At 41.9% G+C, this 19,541-nt stretch overlaps 1 protein-coding gene across 1 annotated transcript in view; it reads right to left on the reverse strand.

Annotated features, from left to right (window-relative positions):
• Positions 1-19,541, reverse strand: part of THSD4 (thrombospondin, type I, domain containing 4) — a 673,841-nt gene that overhangs the window by 614,481 nt on the left and 39,819 nt on the right. The window contains exon 3 of the mRNA XM_010834474.1: positions 14,560-14,629. Coding sequence (XP_010832776.1) covers positions 14,560-14,629 — 70 coding nt within the window. The remainder of the gene's footprint in view (positions 1-14,559; positions 14,630-19,541) is intronic.

A 19,541-nucleotide genomic window follows, 5' to 3' on the forward strand; every position in this document is an offset into this window, starting at 1 on the left:
AGTTCAAAAGGGAGAGGATATATGTATACCTGTGGCTGATTCATGTTGAGGTTTGACAGAAAACAACAAAATTCTGTAAAGCAATTATCCTTCAATAAAAAATAAAAAAATAAAAAATAAATTTTTTTGGTAAAAAGTCCTCTGGGAATTTTATTGGAATTGTGTTAAATCTATAGATCAAATTTGGGAGATGATCATCTTAATAATATTGAGTTCCCTACTCATAAAAATAGTATATTTCTCCATTAACTCTAATTCCTCTCAACAATGTTTCATAGGTATAAATGTATACATCTTTCACATCTTTTGTCAGATTTTGTCAATGATTTCCTTTTTAATTTAATTTTCTATTCATTGGCAGTTATAGAAATACAATTAATTCTTTGCATATTGATCTTATATCCAATAACTTAGCTAAACTCATTTATGGTCTTTTTTATATATTATCAGATTTTCTACAGACAATTCTGCTGTCTGAAAATAAAGACAAGTTTACTTCTTTCCAATCTGTATACGTCTTGTTTCTTTGCATTGCCTGAATGCATTGGTTAGAGCCTCCAATCCTGTGCACAATAGCATCAGTGAGGGCACTTCCCTGGTGGTTCAGTGGTAGAGAATCCCCTGCCAACGCAGGAGACTCAATTCCTGATCCAGGAAGATCCCACAGGCTGTAGAGCAATTAGGCCTCTGTTCCACAACTAGTGAGCCTGTGCTGTAGAGCCGAGGAGCCGCAACCACTGAGCCCGTGTGCCACAACTTCTGAAGCCGCAACCCCAGCACCCGTGCTCTGCAACTAGAGAAGCCACTGCAGGGAGAAGCCCGCATACAGCTGGAGAGAAGTCCCTGCTGGCCACAACCAGAGGAAAGCTGGCACAGCAGTGAAGACCCAGCACAGCCCCAAATAAATAAATATATAAACATGCAAAAAGAAGTGGTGAGGGAAAATATCATTGTCTTTTCTTGATCTTAGAAGGAAAACATTCAGTCCTTCACCATTAAGAATGATTGTTGTTGTTAAGTCACCAAGTCAAGTACGACTCTTTGCGACCCCATGGACTGCAGCATTCCAGGCTTCCTTGTCCCTCACCATCTCCTGGAATTTGCTCAAGTTCATGTCCATTGAACTGGTGATGCCTCTGTCATTAGCTATAGGTTTTAAGGAAATGTCCTTTATCGGGTTAAATCAAGTTTCATTTCTACTTTGCCGAGAGTTTTTATCAGGAATGGAGATCAGATTTTGTCAAAACTTCTCTGCATTTAATGAGGTAGCCATATGACTTTTCTTTTTTAGTTTGTATACCAGTTCATTTCTAAATGTTGAACCAAACTTGAATGCTTAGTGAAGAGGAACTAAAAAGCCTCTTGATGAGAGTGAAAGAGGAGAGTGAAAAAGATGGCTTAAAGCTCAACATTCAGAAAACTAAGATCATGGCATCTGGTCCCATCACTTCATGGGAAATAGATGGGGAAACAGTGGAAACAGTGTCAGACTTTATTTTGGGGGGCTCCAAAATCACTGCAGATGGTGACTGCAGCCATGAAATTAAAAGACGCTTACTCCTTGGAAGGAAAGTTATGACCAACCTAGACAGCATATTGAAAAGCAGAGACATTACTTTGCCAACAAACATCCGTCTAGTCAAGGCTATGGTTTTTCCTGTGGTCATGTATGGATGTGAGAGTTGGACTGTGAAGAAGGCTGAGCGCTGAAGAATTGATGCTTTTGAACTGTGGTGTTGGAGAAGACTCTTGAGAGGCCCTTGGACTGCAAGGAGATCCAACCAGTCCATTCTGAAGGAGATCAGCCCTGGGATTTCTTTGGAAGCAATGATGCTAAAGCTGAAACTCCAGTACTTTGGCCACCTCATGCGAAGAGTTGACTCATTGGGAAAGACTCTGATGCTGGGAGGGATTGGGGGCAGGAGGAGAAGGGGACGACAGAGGATGAGATGGCTGGATGGCATCACCGACTCGACGGATGTGAGTCTGAGTGAACTCCGGGAGTTGGTGAGTTGGTGATGGACAGGGAGGCCTGCCGTGCTGCAATTCATGGGGTCGCAAAGAGTTGGACACGACTGAGCGACTGAACTGAACTGAACTGATTCATGATGCATATCATTTCTTATAACGTTGGATTTAATTTGCTAAAATTTTAATTAGAGCTTTTGTAGTCCATCTATAGTCTTCTTATCTTTTAACATCTTTATTTACCTTTGGTATGTAATGCTGGTCTCATAGAATGAGTTGGGAAGTTCTCTTCCTCTTCAATTTTCTAGAAGAGTTTGTGTAAAATTAGTACTATTTTCTTCCTTAAATGCTTATAAGAATTCATCAGAAAAGCCATCAGGAATTTTCTTTGCAGGAAGGTTTTTAACTACAAATTCTATTTCTTTAATAAATATAGAATATTCAGGTTATCTATTTCTTTTTAAGTGAGATTTGGTAGTTTGTATCTTTCAGATGATTTGTCTTTTTCATGTAAGTTGTTGAATTTATAAGAATAAAGAATTCATAATATTCTCTTATCCTTATTAATATCTACAGAATCTGTGGTGATGTTACCACTCTGTCTCCTGATAATGATCATTTATGTCTTCAACTTTTTTCTCTAATGATTCTGGTTCAAGATTTATTCATTTCATTGATCGTTCAAAGAACCAACTTTTGGAATAAATGGTTTCCTTTATGGTTTTTCTGTTTCTACTTTAGAGGTTTCTGCTTTGGTCTTATTATTTCCTTTCTTCTTACTTTGAGTTTAATCACTGTTGTCTTTCTAGTTGTTTATGGTGGAAAGCTGAGGTTACTGATTTGAGACCTTTTTTGTCTTTATAGTTGATTAGTTATATAAATTTCCCCCTGTGTGCTATTTTAACAGCATCTCACAATTTCTATTATTTTTTGTTTTTAATTTCATTCAGGTCAAAGTAATTTCTAATTTCTCTTTCATCTCTTCTTTGAGATGGATTATTTAGAAATGTTTTATTCCATTCCAAATATTTAGGAATTCTCCAGATATCTTTTATATTGATTGCTAAATCAATTCCACAGTGATTAGAGAATAAACTGTGATTTGAATCATGTCTATTGAGACTTGCTTTATGGCCCCAAATATGATTTATCTTAGTAAGTGTTCTTCATGCATCTGAAATGAATACATATTTGGTTTTATTTGGGGGAATGTTCTACAAATGTCCATTGGGTCCAGCTGACTGTTAGTCATAGTTAAATCTTCTCCAGTCTTACCGAGTTTTTGGTTTAAGTACTCTATCAGTGTTTGGAAAGGGGGTGGCTCAGTTGGTAAAAAATCTGCATGCAATGCAGGAGACTCAGATTCATCCCCCGGTCGGGAATATCCCAAGGAGGAGAAAATGGCAATTCACTCCAGCATTCTTGCCTGGGAAATCCCATGGCAGGCTCCAGTCCATGGGGTTACAAGAGTAGGATATGACTTAGCAACTAAACTACCACCATTAAAACCTCAGGCAGTAATTGTGGATTTTTCTGTTTCTCCTTGCAGTTACTGATTGACTTCAGTAATTTGAAGCTTTATTATTAGGTACATAAATGTTTAGGATTGTTATGTCCTCTGATGAATTGACCCCTTTAACATAATGAAATGACTTTTTTATATTTGGTAATATTCTTCGCTCTAAAATCTACTTTATCTGATACTGATAGAGTCTCTCTAGCTTCCTTTTGACTGATGTTAACATGGTATGTCTTCTTCCATCCTTCTAATTTTAACCTAATCTGTGTCTTTATGGTTATGTGTGTTTCTTGTAGACAGCATACAGTTGACTGTCTTGTTTTTTATCCAACCTGCTCAAACTCTGCCTTTTAGTTGAGGTGCTTTAAAAAAAGACAGAAATAGAAGAAAAAGAGATGGGATAACTAGAAAACAAATAGCAAGTTGATAGACTTAAATGTAGTTATATTAATATCAGATCAGATCAGATCAGTCGCTCAGTCGTGTCTAACTCTTTGCGACCCCATGAATCACAGCATGCCAGGCCTCCCTGTCCATCACCAATTCCCAGAGTTCACTCAGACTCACGGCCATCGAGTCAGTGATGCCATCCAGCCATCTCATCCTCTGTCATCCCCTTCTCCTCCTGCCCCCAATCCCTCCCAGCATCAGAGTCTTTTCCAATGAGTCAACTCTTCTCATGAGGTGGACAAAGTACTGCAGTTTCAGCTTTAGCATCATTCCTTCCAAAGAAATCCCAGGGCTGATCTCCTTCAGAATGGACTGGTTGGATCTCCTTGCAGTCCAAGGGACTCTCAAGAGTCTTCTCCAACACCACAGTTCAAAAGCATCAATTCTTCAGCGCTCAGCCTTCTTCACAGTCCAACTCTCACATCCATACATGACCACAGGAAAAACCATAGCCTTGACTAGACGGATGTTTGTTGGCAAAGTAATGTCTCTGCTTTTGAATATGCTATCTAGGTTTATAACTTTCCTTCCAAGGAGTAAGCGTCTTTTAATTTCATGGCTGCAGTCACCACCTGTAGTGATTTTGGAGCCCAGAAAAATAAAGTCTGACACTGTTTCCACTGTTTCCCCATCTATTTACCAGGAAGTGGTGGGACCGGATGCCATGATCTTCGTTTTCTGAATGTTGAGCTTTAAGCCAACTTTTTCACTCTCCACTTTTACTTTCATCAAGAGGCTTTTTCATTCCTCTTCACTTTCTGCCATAAGGGTGGTGTCATCTGCATATCTGAGGTTATTGATATTTCTCCTGGCAATCTTGATTCCAGCTTCTGTTTCTTCCAGTCCAGCGTTTCTCATGATGTACTCTGCATATAAGTTAAATAAACAGGGTGACAATATACAGCCTTGATGTACTCCTTTTCCTATTTGGAACCAGTCTGTTGTTCCATGTCCAGTTCTAACTGTTGCTTCCTGACCTGCATAGAAATTTCTCAAGAGGCAGGTCAGGTGGTCTGGTATTCCCATCTCTTTAAGAATTTTCCACAGTTTATTGTGATACATACAGTCAAAGGCTTTGGCATAGTCAATAAAGCAGAAATAGATGTTTTTCTGGAACTCAATATATATAATAGTTATATATTAATATAACTATATTTAAGTCTATCAACTTGCTATTTGTTTTCTAATTATCCCATCTCATTTTCATCTATTTCTGTCTTTTTTTGAATTGTTGGAGTATTTTTATGACTCTATTTTATTTCCTAAAACAATTCTGTGAGCTAAAATTCTTTGATTTGTTACTCTGTTATTTTAAGGTTTATAATATACATCTTTAACTTATTGTAGTCTACTTTCAAGTTATATACAATTTTATACATATTATAAGAACCTTCTAATATTATATTTCCATTTATCTTCTTCTGGCATTTACAATATTGGTCCCATACATTTTACGTACACATACATTATTACCTCCACAACACATTATATTATTTTCATTTAAAGAGTCAATCTTTGAAAGAGACTTAATTATTTTTCAAAACTGTATATATTTACCCATGTAATTATTATTTCTGGTTCATTTCATGTATAGATCTGTATTTTTTTGTATCATTTTCCTTCTGCTTTAATAATTTCCTTTAACGGTTTTGGTGTTACATGTGTGACTCAGCACTTATGTATGAACATGTCTTTACTTTCATTTTTGAAAGATGTTTTTTCTGGATGTAGAATTCCAGGTTGACAGTTTTATTCTTTCAGTATTTTAAAGATATCGCTTCACACGCATGAGTGACAGCAGACAAGGAATATGTTGTCATCTTTTTCTTTGTTTCTGTGGATGTAATGTGTTTTTTTTCCCCCCAAAGGATTCAAATTTTTGCTTACTTTTATCACTGAATTTTAAGCAATTTGACCATGGTGTAAAGGTGCCATTTTCTTCATGTTTCTAGTGTTTGGAGTTCATTGGTATTCTTAGATTCATAGTTTTAATCAAAATCAGAGTATTTCCTAATGTTTAAAAAATATTTTTCTGTCACCCCTCACTTCTTCTCCTTTTGGTACTCCAACTGCATACACATAAATTCACCTGAAGTCGTTACAGGGTTCACTGATGCTCATCTTTTTTAAAATTCTTTTTAGAAAAAAGTTTCTATTCCTATATCTTCAGGTTCTCTTTTATTGTCCACATCTAGTCTTCCATTAATCCCATCCACTGTATTTCTCATTTTCATCTCCAGAAGTTTGACATTTTTTTTTAATATTTCCGAAACCTCCACTTAACTTTTTGAATATATGGGATACAGTTTTAATAACTTTTAATACCCTTGTTTTCAAATTCTAGTATCTGTGTCAGTTCAGAGTTGGTTTCAATTGATTGTTCTCCTCATTATGGAGAATAATGCTAATGATTTTCCACTTCTGTGCATGCCTGGTAATCTTTGACTAAAACCAGACATCTTGAATTTTACCTTGTTGGGTACTGGATATTTTCATATTCCCATATTCTTAAAAATTGTACTAGGATAGGTAAGCTATTTAGAAACAGTTTGAACCATTCAGTCCTGCTTTTATGATCTGTTTGTGATGTCCAGAGCAATGTGTGTGTGTGTGTTCAGTCGAGTCTGACTCTGTGCTCGCCAGGCTCTGTCTATGGAATTTTCCAGGCAAGGATACTGGAGTGGGTTGCCACTTCCTACTCCAGGGAAGATCCATTTCCCAACCCAGGGACTGAGCCCATGTCTCCTGTATTGCAGCTCACAGGATCTTCAATTTTCATTGCAACATGCAGGATCTTTAGTTGTGGCATGTGAACTCTTAGTTGTGGCATGCAGGACCTAGTTCTTGGACCAGAGATTGAATCTGGGTCCCACACTGGGAGAGCAGAGTTTTAGCCACTGAATCACCAGGGAAGTCCCACTTAATTAATGATTTTGATTGAGCATTGGGGAAACAATGGAAACAGTGAGCAACTTTATGTTTTGAGGCTCTAAAATCACTGCAGATGGTGATTGCAGCCATGAAATTAAAAGATGCTTGCTCCTTGGAAGAAAAGCTATGACCAACCTAGATAGCATATTAAAAAGCAGAGACATTACTTTGCCAACAAAGGTCCGTCTAATCAAAACTATGGTTTTTCCAGTAGTCATGTATGGATGTGAGGGTTGGACTCTAAAGAAAGCTGAGCGCCAAAGAATTGATGCTGTTGAACTGTGGTGTTGGAGAGGACTCTTGAGAGTCCCTTGGACTACAAGGAAATCAAACCAGTCAATCCTGAATATTCACTGGAAGGACTGATGTTGAAGCTGAAACTCCAATACTTTGGCCACCTGATGCAAAGAACTGACTCATTGGAAAAGACCCTGATGCAGGGAAAGATTGAAGGCGGGAGGAGAAGGGGGTGACAGAGGATGAGATGGTTGGATGGCATTACCAACTCAATGCACATGCGTTTGAGCAAGCTCCAGGAGTTGGTGATAGACAGGGCAGCCTGGCATGCACAGTCCATGGGATCACAGGGTCGGACACAATTGAGTGACTGAACTGACTGACTGAGGATATTTCACATGCTTATTGGCCATTAGAATATCCTCTTACACAAAGCATCTGTTCAAGTCTTCTGCCAATTTAAAAATTTAATTGCTTAACATTTTCTTAATAGTAGTTTCTTTATATAATCTGAATATGAATCTTCGGTCAAATATGTAATTGTGAATATCTTCACCCTGTCTTTGGCTTATCTTTTCACTCTTCATGGTGTATGATAATAAATAAAACTCCTCAATTATCATGCAGTTCAAATTTTTTTATGATTAGTTCTTTTGGTGTGTTGTTTAAGAAACCCTTGCCTATCCCAAGTCATAAGGATATTTTCATATATTTTCTTCAACAAACCTTACTGTTTTCTCCTTTGTGGATGTGGAATACAGGAGAAATAATATCAGAAATTTCATGTTACCTAAAACTTATTTTTGTCCTTCTATAGGCTTTCTCTTCAATATCCAATTGTAGGACATTGTCAAGAGGCAATCTGAAGTCAATTGTTTTAGGTGTTGTTTAATTGCTAAGTCACGTCTGACTTTTTGGGCTACCATGGACTATAGCCTACCAGGCTCCTTTGTCCATGAGATTTCCCAGACAAGAATACTGGAGTAGGTTGCCATTTCCTTTTACAGGAGATCTTCCCAACCTAGGGATCAAACCCGAATCTCCTGCATTGGCAGGTGGGTTCTTTATTACTGAACCACCAGGGAAGCCTGTACACAGTAATAGTAGGCTCTAAACCCTTTCCAAGGGCCCCAGCTATTCATATTGTGACTTGCAAACCAGTTAGCAAAACAAATATTTTACTTCACTCTTATTTCATTTCGTAGTATGTCTGGGTTTTTTTCTTTGTTTGTTTTAAAGTTTCTATAAATAAATTGAAGAGCACTTCTCTTTGGCTGGTGGCCCTAGGAGTGGGTTTTTATTTTCCTCCTCATTGTTTTTCATTGTTTTCTAAATTTCCTATAATAAACATGCATGTGCTGTGCTTAGTCGCTTATTGTATCTGACTCTTTGTGACCCCATGTACTGTAGCCCACCAGCCTCCTGTGTCCATGGGGATTCTCCAGGCGAGAATACTGGAGTGGGTTGCCATGCCCTCCTCCAGGGGATCTTCCCAACCTAGGGATCAATCCCAGGGTCTCACAGTGCAGGTGTATTTTTTACCATCTGAGCCACCACAGAAGCCCATGAGTACTGGAGTGGGTAGCCTATCCTTTCTCCAGGGGATCTTCCTGACCTAGGAGTCGAATTGGGGTCTCCTGCCTCGCAGGTGGATTCTTTTATCAGCTGAGCTACCAGGGAAGCCCAATATACATGCATAATTAAAAAGTAAACTGAAAAAAAAAAAGTTAAGCAGTGGTGATTCAAGTATATTAATGTTTCTCCATTTGTAGGAATAAAATAACATGTTTCATGATTTTTTCCTAAATAGATTATGTGACCATACACTTTATGACTTATAGAGCAACTTGCTCAGTGAACGTCTGTCAGACAGACAGAACACTTTCATTAACTTAAAAGCTTTCTACAATCTACATATTCTCTTGTACTAATAACGTATGGTTTTTATTAGAGTCTGGGACAAGTTTTTTCCACTCTTGATCTTACCTTATCTACAAACGAAGCCACAGAGAGTTTTTAAAATGAAATCACTTGCCAAGTGTCATTAAATAACTACCAAGAACAGAGGCTGAACAGTCCTTTCTGATGCCATCCATCAGGAGCAAGAGGAAGACATCTGGATAAAAATATCTTGAAAGAGCTACTTACACTCTGCACTGAGTCCTCTTTTCCTGCACTATTATGGGACAGTTTTTACAGAGATGTATCCAGTCACCCGAGTAGCATTTAGAAATGCATAGTTTATTTGACAGCGTTTACAAATTATGTCTTTTACTCAGAATAACTTACAGTGTAGAAATGCTTCCATGTGCTAAAGTTGGACATGCTATAGTAATGAGAAAGAAAAAGAGATGTCTTTTGGAGAGTGGTTTTCATATGCATACTGAACTACAGTGTGCACAAATTCGTAATGCTGTCCCTTAAGAATTTACCATAAATGGTTTTCTAATTCTTGCTGCTGCTCTCTTCTACAGATTGAGAGTGGATCTTGCCACAAAGCAGTCAGCAGGAATTCAATCATGATTTATCCAAGCAACGAAAACAATTTGATAGCAATCATAATTCTTATGTTTTCATGAAAAAATATATTTTTCCCCTAAAAAATATACTTTTTTTTTCCCTCAAATCCTTTGTGTTTCTTAAGGTCCCAGGAGGAGACAATTTCCAACTTCGAAATACATATACAGTAATTACAGTTAACTCTTCTCTATCTTGACTTTAGAGCAGTGGCTGGCAAACGGTGGGTAATGGGCCAAATCCAGTGTTTTGCAAATAAAGTATTATTGGAACACAGACATGTACATTTATTGACAAGTTGTTTATGACTGAATTTGTGCTACAAAAGCAGAGCTGACTAGTTGTGACAGAGATTTTGTAGCCCAGAAAGCCTAGAACAATCACAACTGACCATTTATAGGAAAACATTTCCAGCCTCTGTTTTAATAGGTATCTCCTTATTTCTCATGTTGCAGAAATAAACGGATGCTATTACTGCCAGTACTGTCGCTGCTCCAGGGCTCTGGGGACAGTCAGGAAGGATGACAGCCACGGCTTCACAGAACTCCAACAAAACGTCAGGAAGAAATTTTCGACCCAAAAAAGCACTGAATCTTCCTTCTCTGAGGTGAATGACAATGACAATGATCCTGGCAACTAAAATGCACATAATTATATTTGAGAACTGTCCTAAAATGTGTACTGTCTGAGTAAAGGAATCTATAAGCGATTTTGAAAAAAATTTTCCCAATCTAACTTTCTACTACAAAGTTCTTAATATTTTGACAAGGCAAACCAATACACTAAAATGTGAAACCTTTTACTCAATTTCTAAATTCGACATTCTAAAGTGATTCATAAATCATTTTTCAAATTTCTCAGAATAAATACTTTACTTAAGAAATATGGAGACTTACCAAGCACATTATGGTACAACTTTCTAAAGAGAATAAATTAAAAAAGAAAAGAAAGAAAGGAAGAAACAAAGCAAAATGGAGGCAGTACCTTTTTGTGAAACTTTTGTTCAGGTTACGTATATACCATTCAGGCTGACTTGAAAAATTAATAGACACAGCAAAGTAAACTGAGCATTTATAAAATATTTTAAGGTATGAAGGTCTATTTGAATAATACCAAAAGAAAAAAAGAACACTGGTAGACTGATTCAACTGTTAAGATTAATAACCCTGATAGCTCTAAACACTAATAAATAACAGAACATAATAATGAAAACAGACAATTGTTTGATCCAGCTGCAATAAAAGCAGTGCTATAGACTGGGTGGTTTATGGAAAACATAAATTTATTTTTCACAATTCTGAAGGCTGGGGTGTTCAAGATGAAAGGGCCTGTGGATTTGATGTCTGGGGAGAACCAATTTCCTTGTTCATTGACAGCAATCTTCTCCCTGTATCCTCACACAGCAGAGGAAGCAAGAGATCCCTCTATGACCCTTTTAATAAGGGACATTTATCGTCTCATGACCTAATCACCTTCCAAAGGTCCCACCTCCAAAGAGCATCACACTGGGGATTTAGTTTCAACATATGAGTTTGGGGGGACACATGTAGTCTATAATATTCTATCCCTGGGCCCCCCAGATTCACATATTTCTTACAGGCAAAATACATTCATTCCATCCCAATAACCTAGAAAGCATTAACTGGTTCCAGCATCATTATTAAAGTCTAGGTTCTAAGTTTCACCTAAATATCATTTAAATCAGACATAGGTGAGACTCAAGGTATGATTCATGGGAAGGGAAGGGCTTATGATTCATGGGAAGGGAAGGGCTTCCCTTCAGCCTGAAGGGAAATGTGCCTGATACTGTCCATGCTCAAGGTATGAGCAAACTGCTGTCCAGCTATGAACATGTGAAATCAAACATGTTATGTGCTTCCAAAATGTAACGGTAAGACAGGCACAGTACAGACATTCCCATTCCAAATGGGAAGAAGAGGAAAGAAGAAAGTCTGCAACCCACCCAGGAAAGGTTCATAAAGGCATAAGAATAATTCTCTTTGGCTCTGTGCTCTGCTCTCCAGGCCCACTGGGCCCACGGTTCTGCCTGAACAGGTTGGGGCCCCAAAGCTCCGGGCTGCCCTACCCTCACTGTGGTTCTCCAGGGTTGGGGTCCTGGGACCTTGGCTCAAGCCTTGTCCTTGGAAATCTGGGTGGAGGTAGTCATGCCCCCCAAGGCTCTCCTGGGCACAGCCCAACCTCGCTGGGTCATCACTGGAGCAGCACCTGGGGCAGCCTAGGAACTCAGCCTGAGTATGGGGAGTGGAAAGCACAAAGGGAGATGGTGCCAAGATGGACCAGGTCTGGAGGGCACCACCGCCCCCTTACAGTCTTCCACTGTCTTGGACAATAGCCTCTGGCTTCGCTTCTGTCAAGATGGCTGACTAATCGCCTTATCAGTCTCTCAACCACACCCTTAGCGTTTGTTCTTTCCTGGACAGGCTTTCTCATTCTTTTCAATATGGATCCGCTGAAGAATTTCCAAATCTTTAACTTCTGTGTTGTGCTTCCTTTCCAGTTAACAATTCCGTCTTTAAATCAGTTCTCTCTTCTCACATTTTACTATGAGCAGTCAAGAGAAACCAGGCCACTCCTTCAACACTTTGCTTAGAAATGGCTTTGGTTAAATATCTGACTTCATCCCTTACAAGTCCTACCTGCCACAAAACACTACAGCAGGAATGAGCCAAGTTCTTTGCCACTTTATAACCAGCACAGCCTTTCCTCCAGTTTCCAATAGCTTGTTCCTCATGACCATCTAAGAACCCATCGGAATGGCCTTTAACGTCCATATTTCTACCAACATTTTACTTGAGATTACTTAGGGATTTTCTAGGAAGATTGAGGTTTCTCTACAGCCCCCTCTTTTGTTTCTGAGCTCTTACCAGAGTCACTTTAAAAAATCCATTTATGTCATCACAGGCTTTTTGTAGCCTGCACCTCAAACCTCCTCAGTCTCTACCAAGTATCCAGTTCCAAAGCCCCTTCCACATTTTATATATTTGTTATAGCAGCATCGCCACTTCTCAGGGCCAATTTCTTAGTCAATTTGGGCTGCTAAAACAAAGTATTATAGATCAAGTGCCGTATAAACAACAGAAACTGATTTCTCACAGTTCTGAAGGCTGGAAGTCTGAGGTTAGGGTGCCAGCAAAGTCCCAACCTTGGGGTGCAGACTTCTCATTGTATCCTCACAGGACGGGGCAGCAAGCTCTCCTCTATTGCTAACAAGGACTAAGCCCATTCTTGAGGACCCCACTCCATCACCTAATCACCTCCCAAAGGCCCCGCCTCCAAATACCATCACATAGGTTAGGTTTTAGCACACCAATCTTGGGCTAGCATGGGGGTGGGGGGTTGGGGTGGAATACAAACATTCAATCTATAATAGTTGTCCTTTCTGACTCTTGAAATCATGAATGGGAATGATGCAGTAAAATATTTGTCTTTGTTTTTAGTCACTAAGCCATGTCCAGTTCTTTGCGATACCATGGACTGTAGCCTGCCAGGCTCCTCTGTCTATGGGATTTTCCAGGCAAGAATACCAGAGAGGGTTGGCCATTTCCTTCTCCAGTGGATCTTCCCAACCCAGGGGTCGAACCCACGTCTCCTGTATTGGCAGGTGGATTCTTTACCACTGAGCTACCTGGTTAAGAAGGGTATAAATTGCCAGGCATCCACCAAAATAATGTTTAGATCTTGGCCAGTTTTTCCACTCACTCATTCAGTCAGTCACTCAACAGGTGTTTTATTGAGCACCTACAACATGCCAGGCTGTATTCCAGGAGGTAGAAATAGGGTAATGAACAAGACAGGTAAGATCCCACTTTCATGGAGCTGACCCCTAATGAAGAATACCACACAATACAGGTTCATATCTGGCCCAGAAAGACAAAGGCAGAACACAATCCACAGACCTAAAAGAAACAAGACTCATCAGACAAGAACATCAAGAATTGTCCCAAGATGGTGCATATCTGGGCAAACCTGTACACATACTCGTTTCTTGGCTCCCTTCTCTCCTGGACTTCCCTTATGAAAACCCCTCTAGGAAAGGTTCCAACCAATTCAGTCACACTTAGATACAAATGGCTGGCCTATTAGTCCTCTCCGACGTGTCTGCATTTCATTACCTTTAGACACCAGGAGTTCTTAGGCAGGAGAAAGGAATTTGAGGGACCCTCCCAAGGTCACATCATGCACCTATTTCTAAGGAAATATTAATCATGCAACAGCTCTGCTGCAGGACAGCATTGGGCTTGTTTAGGCAACAGCGTATGGTTCATTAACTATGAAACACTCAGAACCTGAAGGGAAGCGTGCCTGATACTGTCCACGTGTCCCTCCAGGTGCTCTGTCCACCTTTCTCCACCCAGCCCTGCTGCCCAGAAGGCTGGCCTTTGAGCACTGCATCGATGGATTTCTTTGTTTTCTGTACTTTGACTGAGCTCAGGTTGAGGGACTCACCAGCAGGAGATGGAGAGGAGGAAAAAAGAGAGGGCCTGGTTTCCCTGTTTTCTCCCTCCCTGCCTGGGCTATTGGCTGGCGTCCTTCTACTGAAAATCATGGATGGCTCCCACCACAGCTCTAACCATCCACACCCATCACGCTGAAGGTGTCCCCAGAGGAGGTTAAAGCTCCATGCTGGTGCTCCTCCACTCCTAGGGGGTAGAGTCTGCCCGCTGACCTCTCCTTAGCTGACCCACTCTATCAGACATGTGCTGCAAGGCCAGCATTGCTTTCAGATCAGAGACTGACTCTGGGCACTGGCTTCATTTTTAAGGTCAAGGACTAGGAGGGGTGAACATCCTATAAATGGTGTTTCCTCTGAGAATCAGCAGTGACTCACCAAACAGAATAAAACTCAAGGCATGGATGACTAGTATGACCCCAGGACCTTGGCAGAAAAGGAAAGCCTCAGAAAGGCCATGGCTTACCTTTCTGTGTTCAGTGGAGGGCTGCGGGCAGACGAGCTGGAGTCCAAGCAGCAGGAGGGAACCCAGGACACTGAAAAGGAAAAATAGCAACAGGCAGAGCTGTGAGCACGTTCTAGGCAGCAGCATATAGTGGAAAGGTATGTTTCCGTTTCATCTTTGGAAGGAAGTGAAAGTCACTAAGTTGCGTCTGACTCTTTGTGACCCCATGGACTATACAGTCCACGGAATTCTCCAGGCCAGAATACTGGAGTGGGTAGCTTTTCCCTTCTCCAGGGGATCTTCCCAACCCAGGGATCAAACGCAGGTCTGCCGCATTGCAGGCAGATTCTTTACCAGCTGAGCCACAAGGGAAGGAGCACAGCCCAACTGGGCCCTAGGATGTAAACTCAGTGAAGACGCAAAGGGCTAGCCCCACAGGCAAGGAGACAGCCGAGTGCTGTGGGTGGGGCCTTGGCATGAGGCAGACCTGGGATCAAACTCTGCTTTACCACTTGCTGGCAAGGTTTCCAGGTCAGGACATTGAATTTCTTTGAGCCTCAGTCTCCTTCCTTGTAAGATCAGGATACAACAGAGGCTGGCTGGAGGTCTGGGAAGGCTGCATAAGATAACACATGGTGCCTGGCACAGAGTAAGTACTCATGCATGTTGGTCCTCATGGAGGCGGTAATGTCAGCCCAGAAGGGGGGCTTCCGAGCCTGGACAGGGAAGTTCCCCTCCCACACCCTGGGCTTCCTCAGACCCATTCCTCTGTCTGTCCTTGGCTCTTCAGTGTCACATATGTTCTCCACGGGTGGGATTAGCTGTGTTAAGCCCTACTGTCACCAGCCCTGATTAGGGCTTGTCATCAAATAAAGAGAAGGTGTAGAAATAGGAGCCAACTGGCCCCAAGGCAGCAGGGTGAGCTGGAAGAACATGAAGCTTTGGATTCAAACACTTTGAGGCTAGAATCCCAACTCTGTCATTCCCATCCAGGTGATCCTGGGTGAGCCCACGTCTGTGAGCCTTAAGGTTGCCATATGTAAGGATCACCAAGGACAACAGAGGTGAACACGCCCAGCACAGTTAGTGAGTCACTGCCAGTTAATTAAATGCCCAGAGCGCCCTAACGTCACGTCATCAACGGCACTGTTTGAAGCATCAGAGTGAAAAGGCCACTGGTCCTACTTGGTTGTCTTTGGAATCCTCTTAGGGTTAAACCCTGAGCACAGTCAGGTAACCCAGTGGTTCTCAACCTTTTAGAGGCCTCCGACAAAGCTGAGAGATGAGCCCTTGTGCTGTGTAGAGGTAGGCACAAGGAGAATCTGTCTGAAGCTGGGGGCAGGGGAGGGGGTGGTAAGACCTGTGGAGTTAGGAAAGCTCCCACCATCTCTAGGAACCCTAAGTTCCACCCTCACTCCCACTGTGTATAGATGAGTCTGGTCCTAGGAAACCACACAGAATGGATGTGGCCAGACTGGCTAGAGATCATGTGATGGGACAAGAAGCAGGAGGAAGGGATATGCTGCTGCTGCTCAGTTGCTCAGTCATGTCTAACTCTTTGCTACCCCATGGATGCCAGGTGCCCCTGTACCAAGGTGTTAAATGTATGGCTGCATTGAGGCCCCAAAACTAAGAACCAAGGGGATGACATATGCACACATTCCAAAGGGAAGAATGCAACCATCTGTTCAGGACCAGAAATGGAGGTGTCCTCCTCTGGCCCCACCCATCCTCAACCTTCGGCCTGAACAAGGAGTGCGGTATGGGCTGGAGAATGGGACACGTTTGCTAGGGATACAGGAGTGCTGAGCACAGCCCCTCCATCCTGCTACAAGGGGAAGAAATAAGTAGGGCAACCATTTAAGAGCTTGATCTGGACCCTCTGTGTCTGCAGTACACTGAGTGGTGCTTGACTGTCCCCTGAAAAGTATCTAAAGGTCAAAACCTAGCTGGAGTGTTGGGAGCACAGAGTGATTAGAGAGAGCTGGAGTGCGAGCAGTCTGTGTACCTAGAACTTGCAGGGGCAGGAGAGGCTGGGGTTCTCCTGTGGAAAATGGGACTTAAGTCCTCCAGTAAGGACCTCCTCAAAGAAGATAAACTCATCAGGATCAGGTAACCCCCAAAGACAGGGTGATATGAGGTGTGTACCCATGGGGCCCGGGAGCTGGGGGAAGGTGGTAAAGGGGCAGCCGATGTTTGCACAGCCTGCACCAGGGGATCCACAGCAGGAGACCCCAGCGAGGGGAGGTTCTTCAAAGGACCAGCCAAAGTGCCCTGAAAGGAGAATCCACAGTGTTGACATCTGCCAAGCCAAGACAGCCACATCAGCTGACAGTGGGCACCACTCCTATTGGGATCCTCCATGCCCAGTTACCTCTCTCCCCCATGCTCCCTCCTGGAGGAACAAGGACCAGAAGGAGAGGGCACAGAGGGGAACCAGGAGTATGAAGAAACCAGCCAAGCCTTCTCTTCCCTACTACAGTGCTCTGAGGCCAGACCAGGCCCAGGATGTGGGAGGAAAGGAGCTTTAAATTGGATAGGAGACTAAAGATTTTATATCTGACTAGACTTTCTTTTAATGTAGCAAAATATACACAAAATCCCTCCAAGTAAGGCATCTATTCAGAAAAATATTAAAATGAGTGGTGAAAAGAATCAAGGAGTTGATTTATACTTGCTGAGGCTCTAAGCCAGTGCTGTCCAAGACAACTTTCTGTGAGGATGAAAATGTTCTGTCTCTGTACTATCCAATGCACAGGCACATGGATTTGTGCTGCTCAGCACACAGGGGGCTAAGGATGCAGGTCTGGATGGTGAAGTTACTGATGTCTTAGATTCATCCAAAAATGACCCAAGGAAAATGAAAACTAAAGCTACTAAAGGAAAACTAAAACTTCTAGAAGGATGGACATGTAGCCATTAAAGCTATCCCTCCTACACATACACACATCTTTGGGGGCTTTTTGATACTTGTAAGTGAGACTGCTCATTAAACCTGCAACAGACCAGAAAACCACCTATCTGTCTTCCCTCGACAAGGCAGGGCCATTTAAAGAAGTAGGTGTGAACACGGTGATGAGAAAAGAACAGTTATTTTCTACTTGCATTCTTACTAGATTTAGGTTGATCTAGAAATCAAGAGACGTGGGCATCACAATTCCAGAGTTTATGCTCCTTGGTTACATAACCTTGGGCAGATCACCTTTGCACCTCAATTCCTTCATCTGTAAAATGGGAATAATAGCACCCGCCCTGACTGTCTCAAATGAGTTTATGTGCAAGAAAATACATTATGAAGCTGTGCCCACAAATCTGAATCACTTGTAACACATTCTGGCACTGTTTACTCATTTAAAAAGAAAACCAGATTGGTGTGGTTTTGTTAAAAAAAACAAACAGCAGCTCCAGAAATGTGTTACACCTCAGCCCTTCAAAGTTCTTGGCACACACCTAAGCCACATATTTGTAATGCAATCAGGAGCTGTTTTGCATAACCACTCACCCCAGGCTGCACTGCCATAATAGTCAGGGGGACCTGGAGTGGGAGAAGGAGTGGAAAATGGGAGAAGGGGAAATTTTAGGTTTTCCACTCTCTTGGAGAAACTACATTCCAGGGTTGCCTGGTCAACCCTCCTCCCAGATATGGCTATAGCATGTTCCCTCCCCACCACACCCTCTCCCAACCTAGCCTATTTCTATTTCTCCACAACACTTACCATCTCACGTGTTGTTGTTATTTAGTCGCTAAGTCATGTCCAACACTTTTGCAACTCCATGGACTGTAGCCCGCCATGCTCCTCAGTACAGGAGATTTCCCAGGCAGAAATAGTGGAGCGGGTTGTCATTTCCTCCTCCAGGGGATCTTCCCAACTCAGGGATCGAACCTGTGGCTCCTGCATTGGCAGGCAGATTCTTTACCACTGAGCCACCAGGGAAGCCCTACCATCTCACATAGTATGTCTTTATTCACTTAAACTTCTTCCTCTGCCCACTAGGATATAAGCTCCACGAGATCAGGGAGCCTGTTTGGTCACTCCTCTATCTCCCAGCACCAAGCAGAGTGTGTGCTATATAGAAAGAGCTTAATTCATTGAATTAATGAATATGCCTTCATCATCTTGTGACCTGTGAAATTTCAAGATGAGTGGAAATAGTGAAAATTAACGCATTTTAAAGTGTCCAAAATAATGCTGGGAGATTTTAAAAGCTATTTTATGAAGGATTTATAAAAATCAGTATGTTTTGAAGTCTCTGCATCTGTGTGTTCAGTTGCTCAGTGGTGTCCGACTCTTCATGACCCTTTGAACTGTAGCCCACCAGGCTCCTCTGTCCATGGGATTTTTCAGGCGAGAATACTGGAGTCTCTACATGACTTCCCCCAAATTTGTTCTTAAAGGATTTACACAGGTCTGGTAACAAAATGTTTGTGAGTGCTTCTTGTTGCAAAAAGGCTACGCGAGTTATCTTTAGATGTTCAAATGCTTCTTTTCTTCATCAAGTCGGGCCCTAGTGAGGCTCAGATGCATAGGGGTACCCAATAAAATTCATGCTGGAATAAAATCTTAGTTATTAAGTGGGCTCTGCTCTGAATGGAATAGAATAAATTCCCCCAGAGGGGAAATTATTCTTTGGACTGCAATCGCAGCAGCCAGAGCAATATATAACCCCAGGGGCCAGATGAAACTCGGCCAAGGGCTGGAAGCTTCCCACCCCTACACTGCAGACTCCACTTTAGGACACCCCACCCTCCTCACACATACCTATCTAATTGGTAGTCCATAGCTGTGCCCACAGCTCTTCAAAACACTGGCAATCTGGCCCAAAGTCTTGTTCCTGCTGACCCAATTCGAAATTAATGTTTGGGGAATGGGAGAGCATGTGTGTGTCTGTGTGTGTGCAACTCGTGTGTTATTTCACTTTGATAGTTTGCTTTGGCAAACTGCTCCCAGCTTGCAACGTTTTGACAGATTGAAGGCTACCAGGGCCTTTGGCAAACAGATCAC

Source organism: Bison bison, unplaced genomic scaffold, assembly GCF_000754665.1.
Source record: "Bison bison bison isolate TAMUID 2011002044 unplaced genomic scaffold, Bison_UMD1.0 scf7180017864034, whole genome shotgun sequence".
NCBI lineage: Eukaryota > Metazoa > Chordata > Mammalia > Artiodactyla > Bovidae > Bison > Bison bison.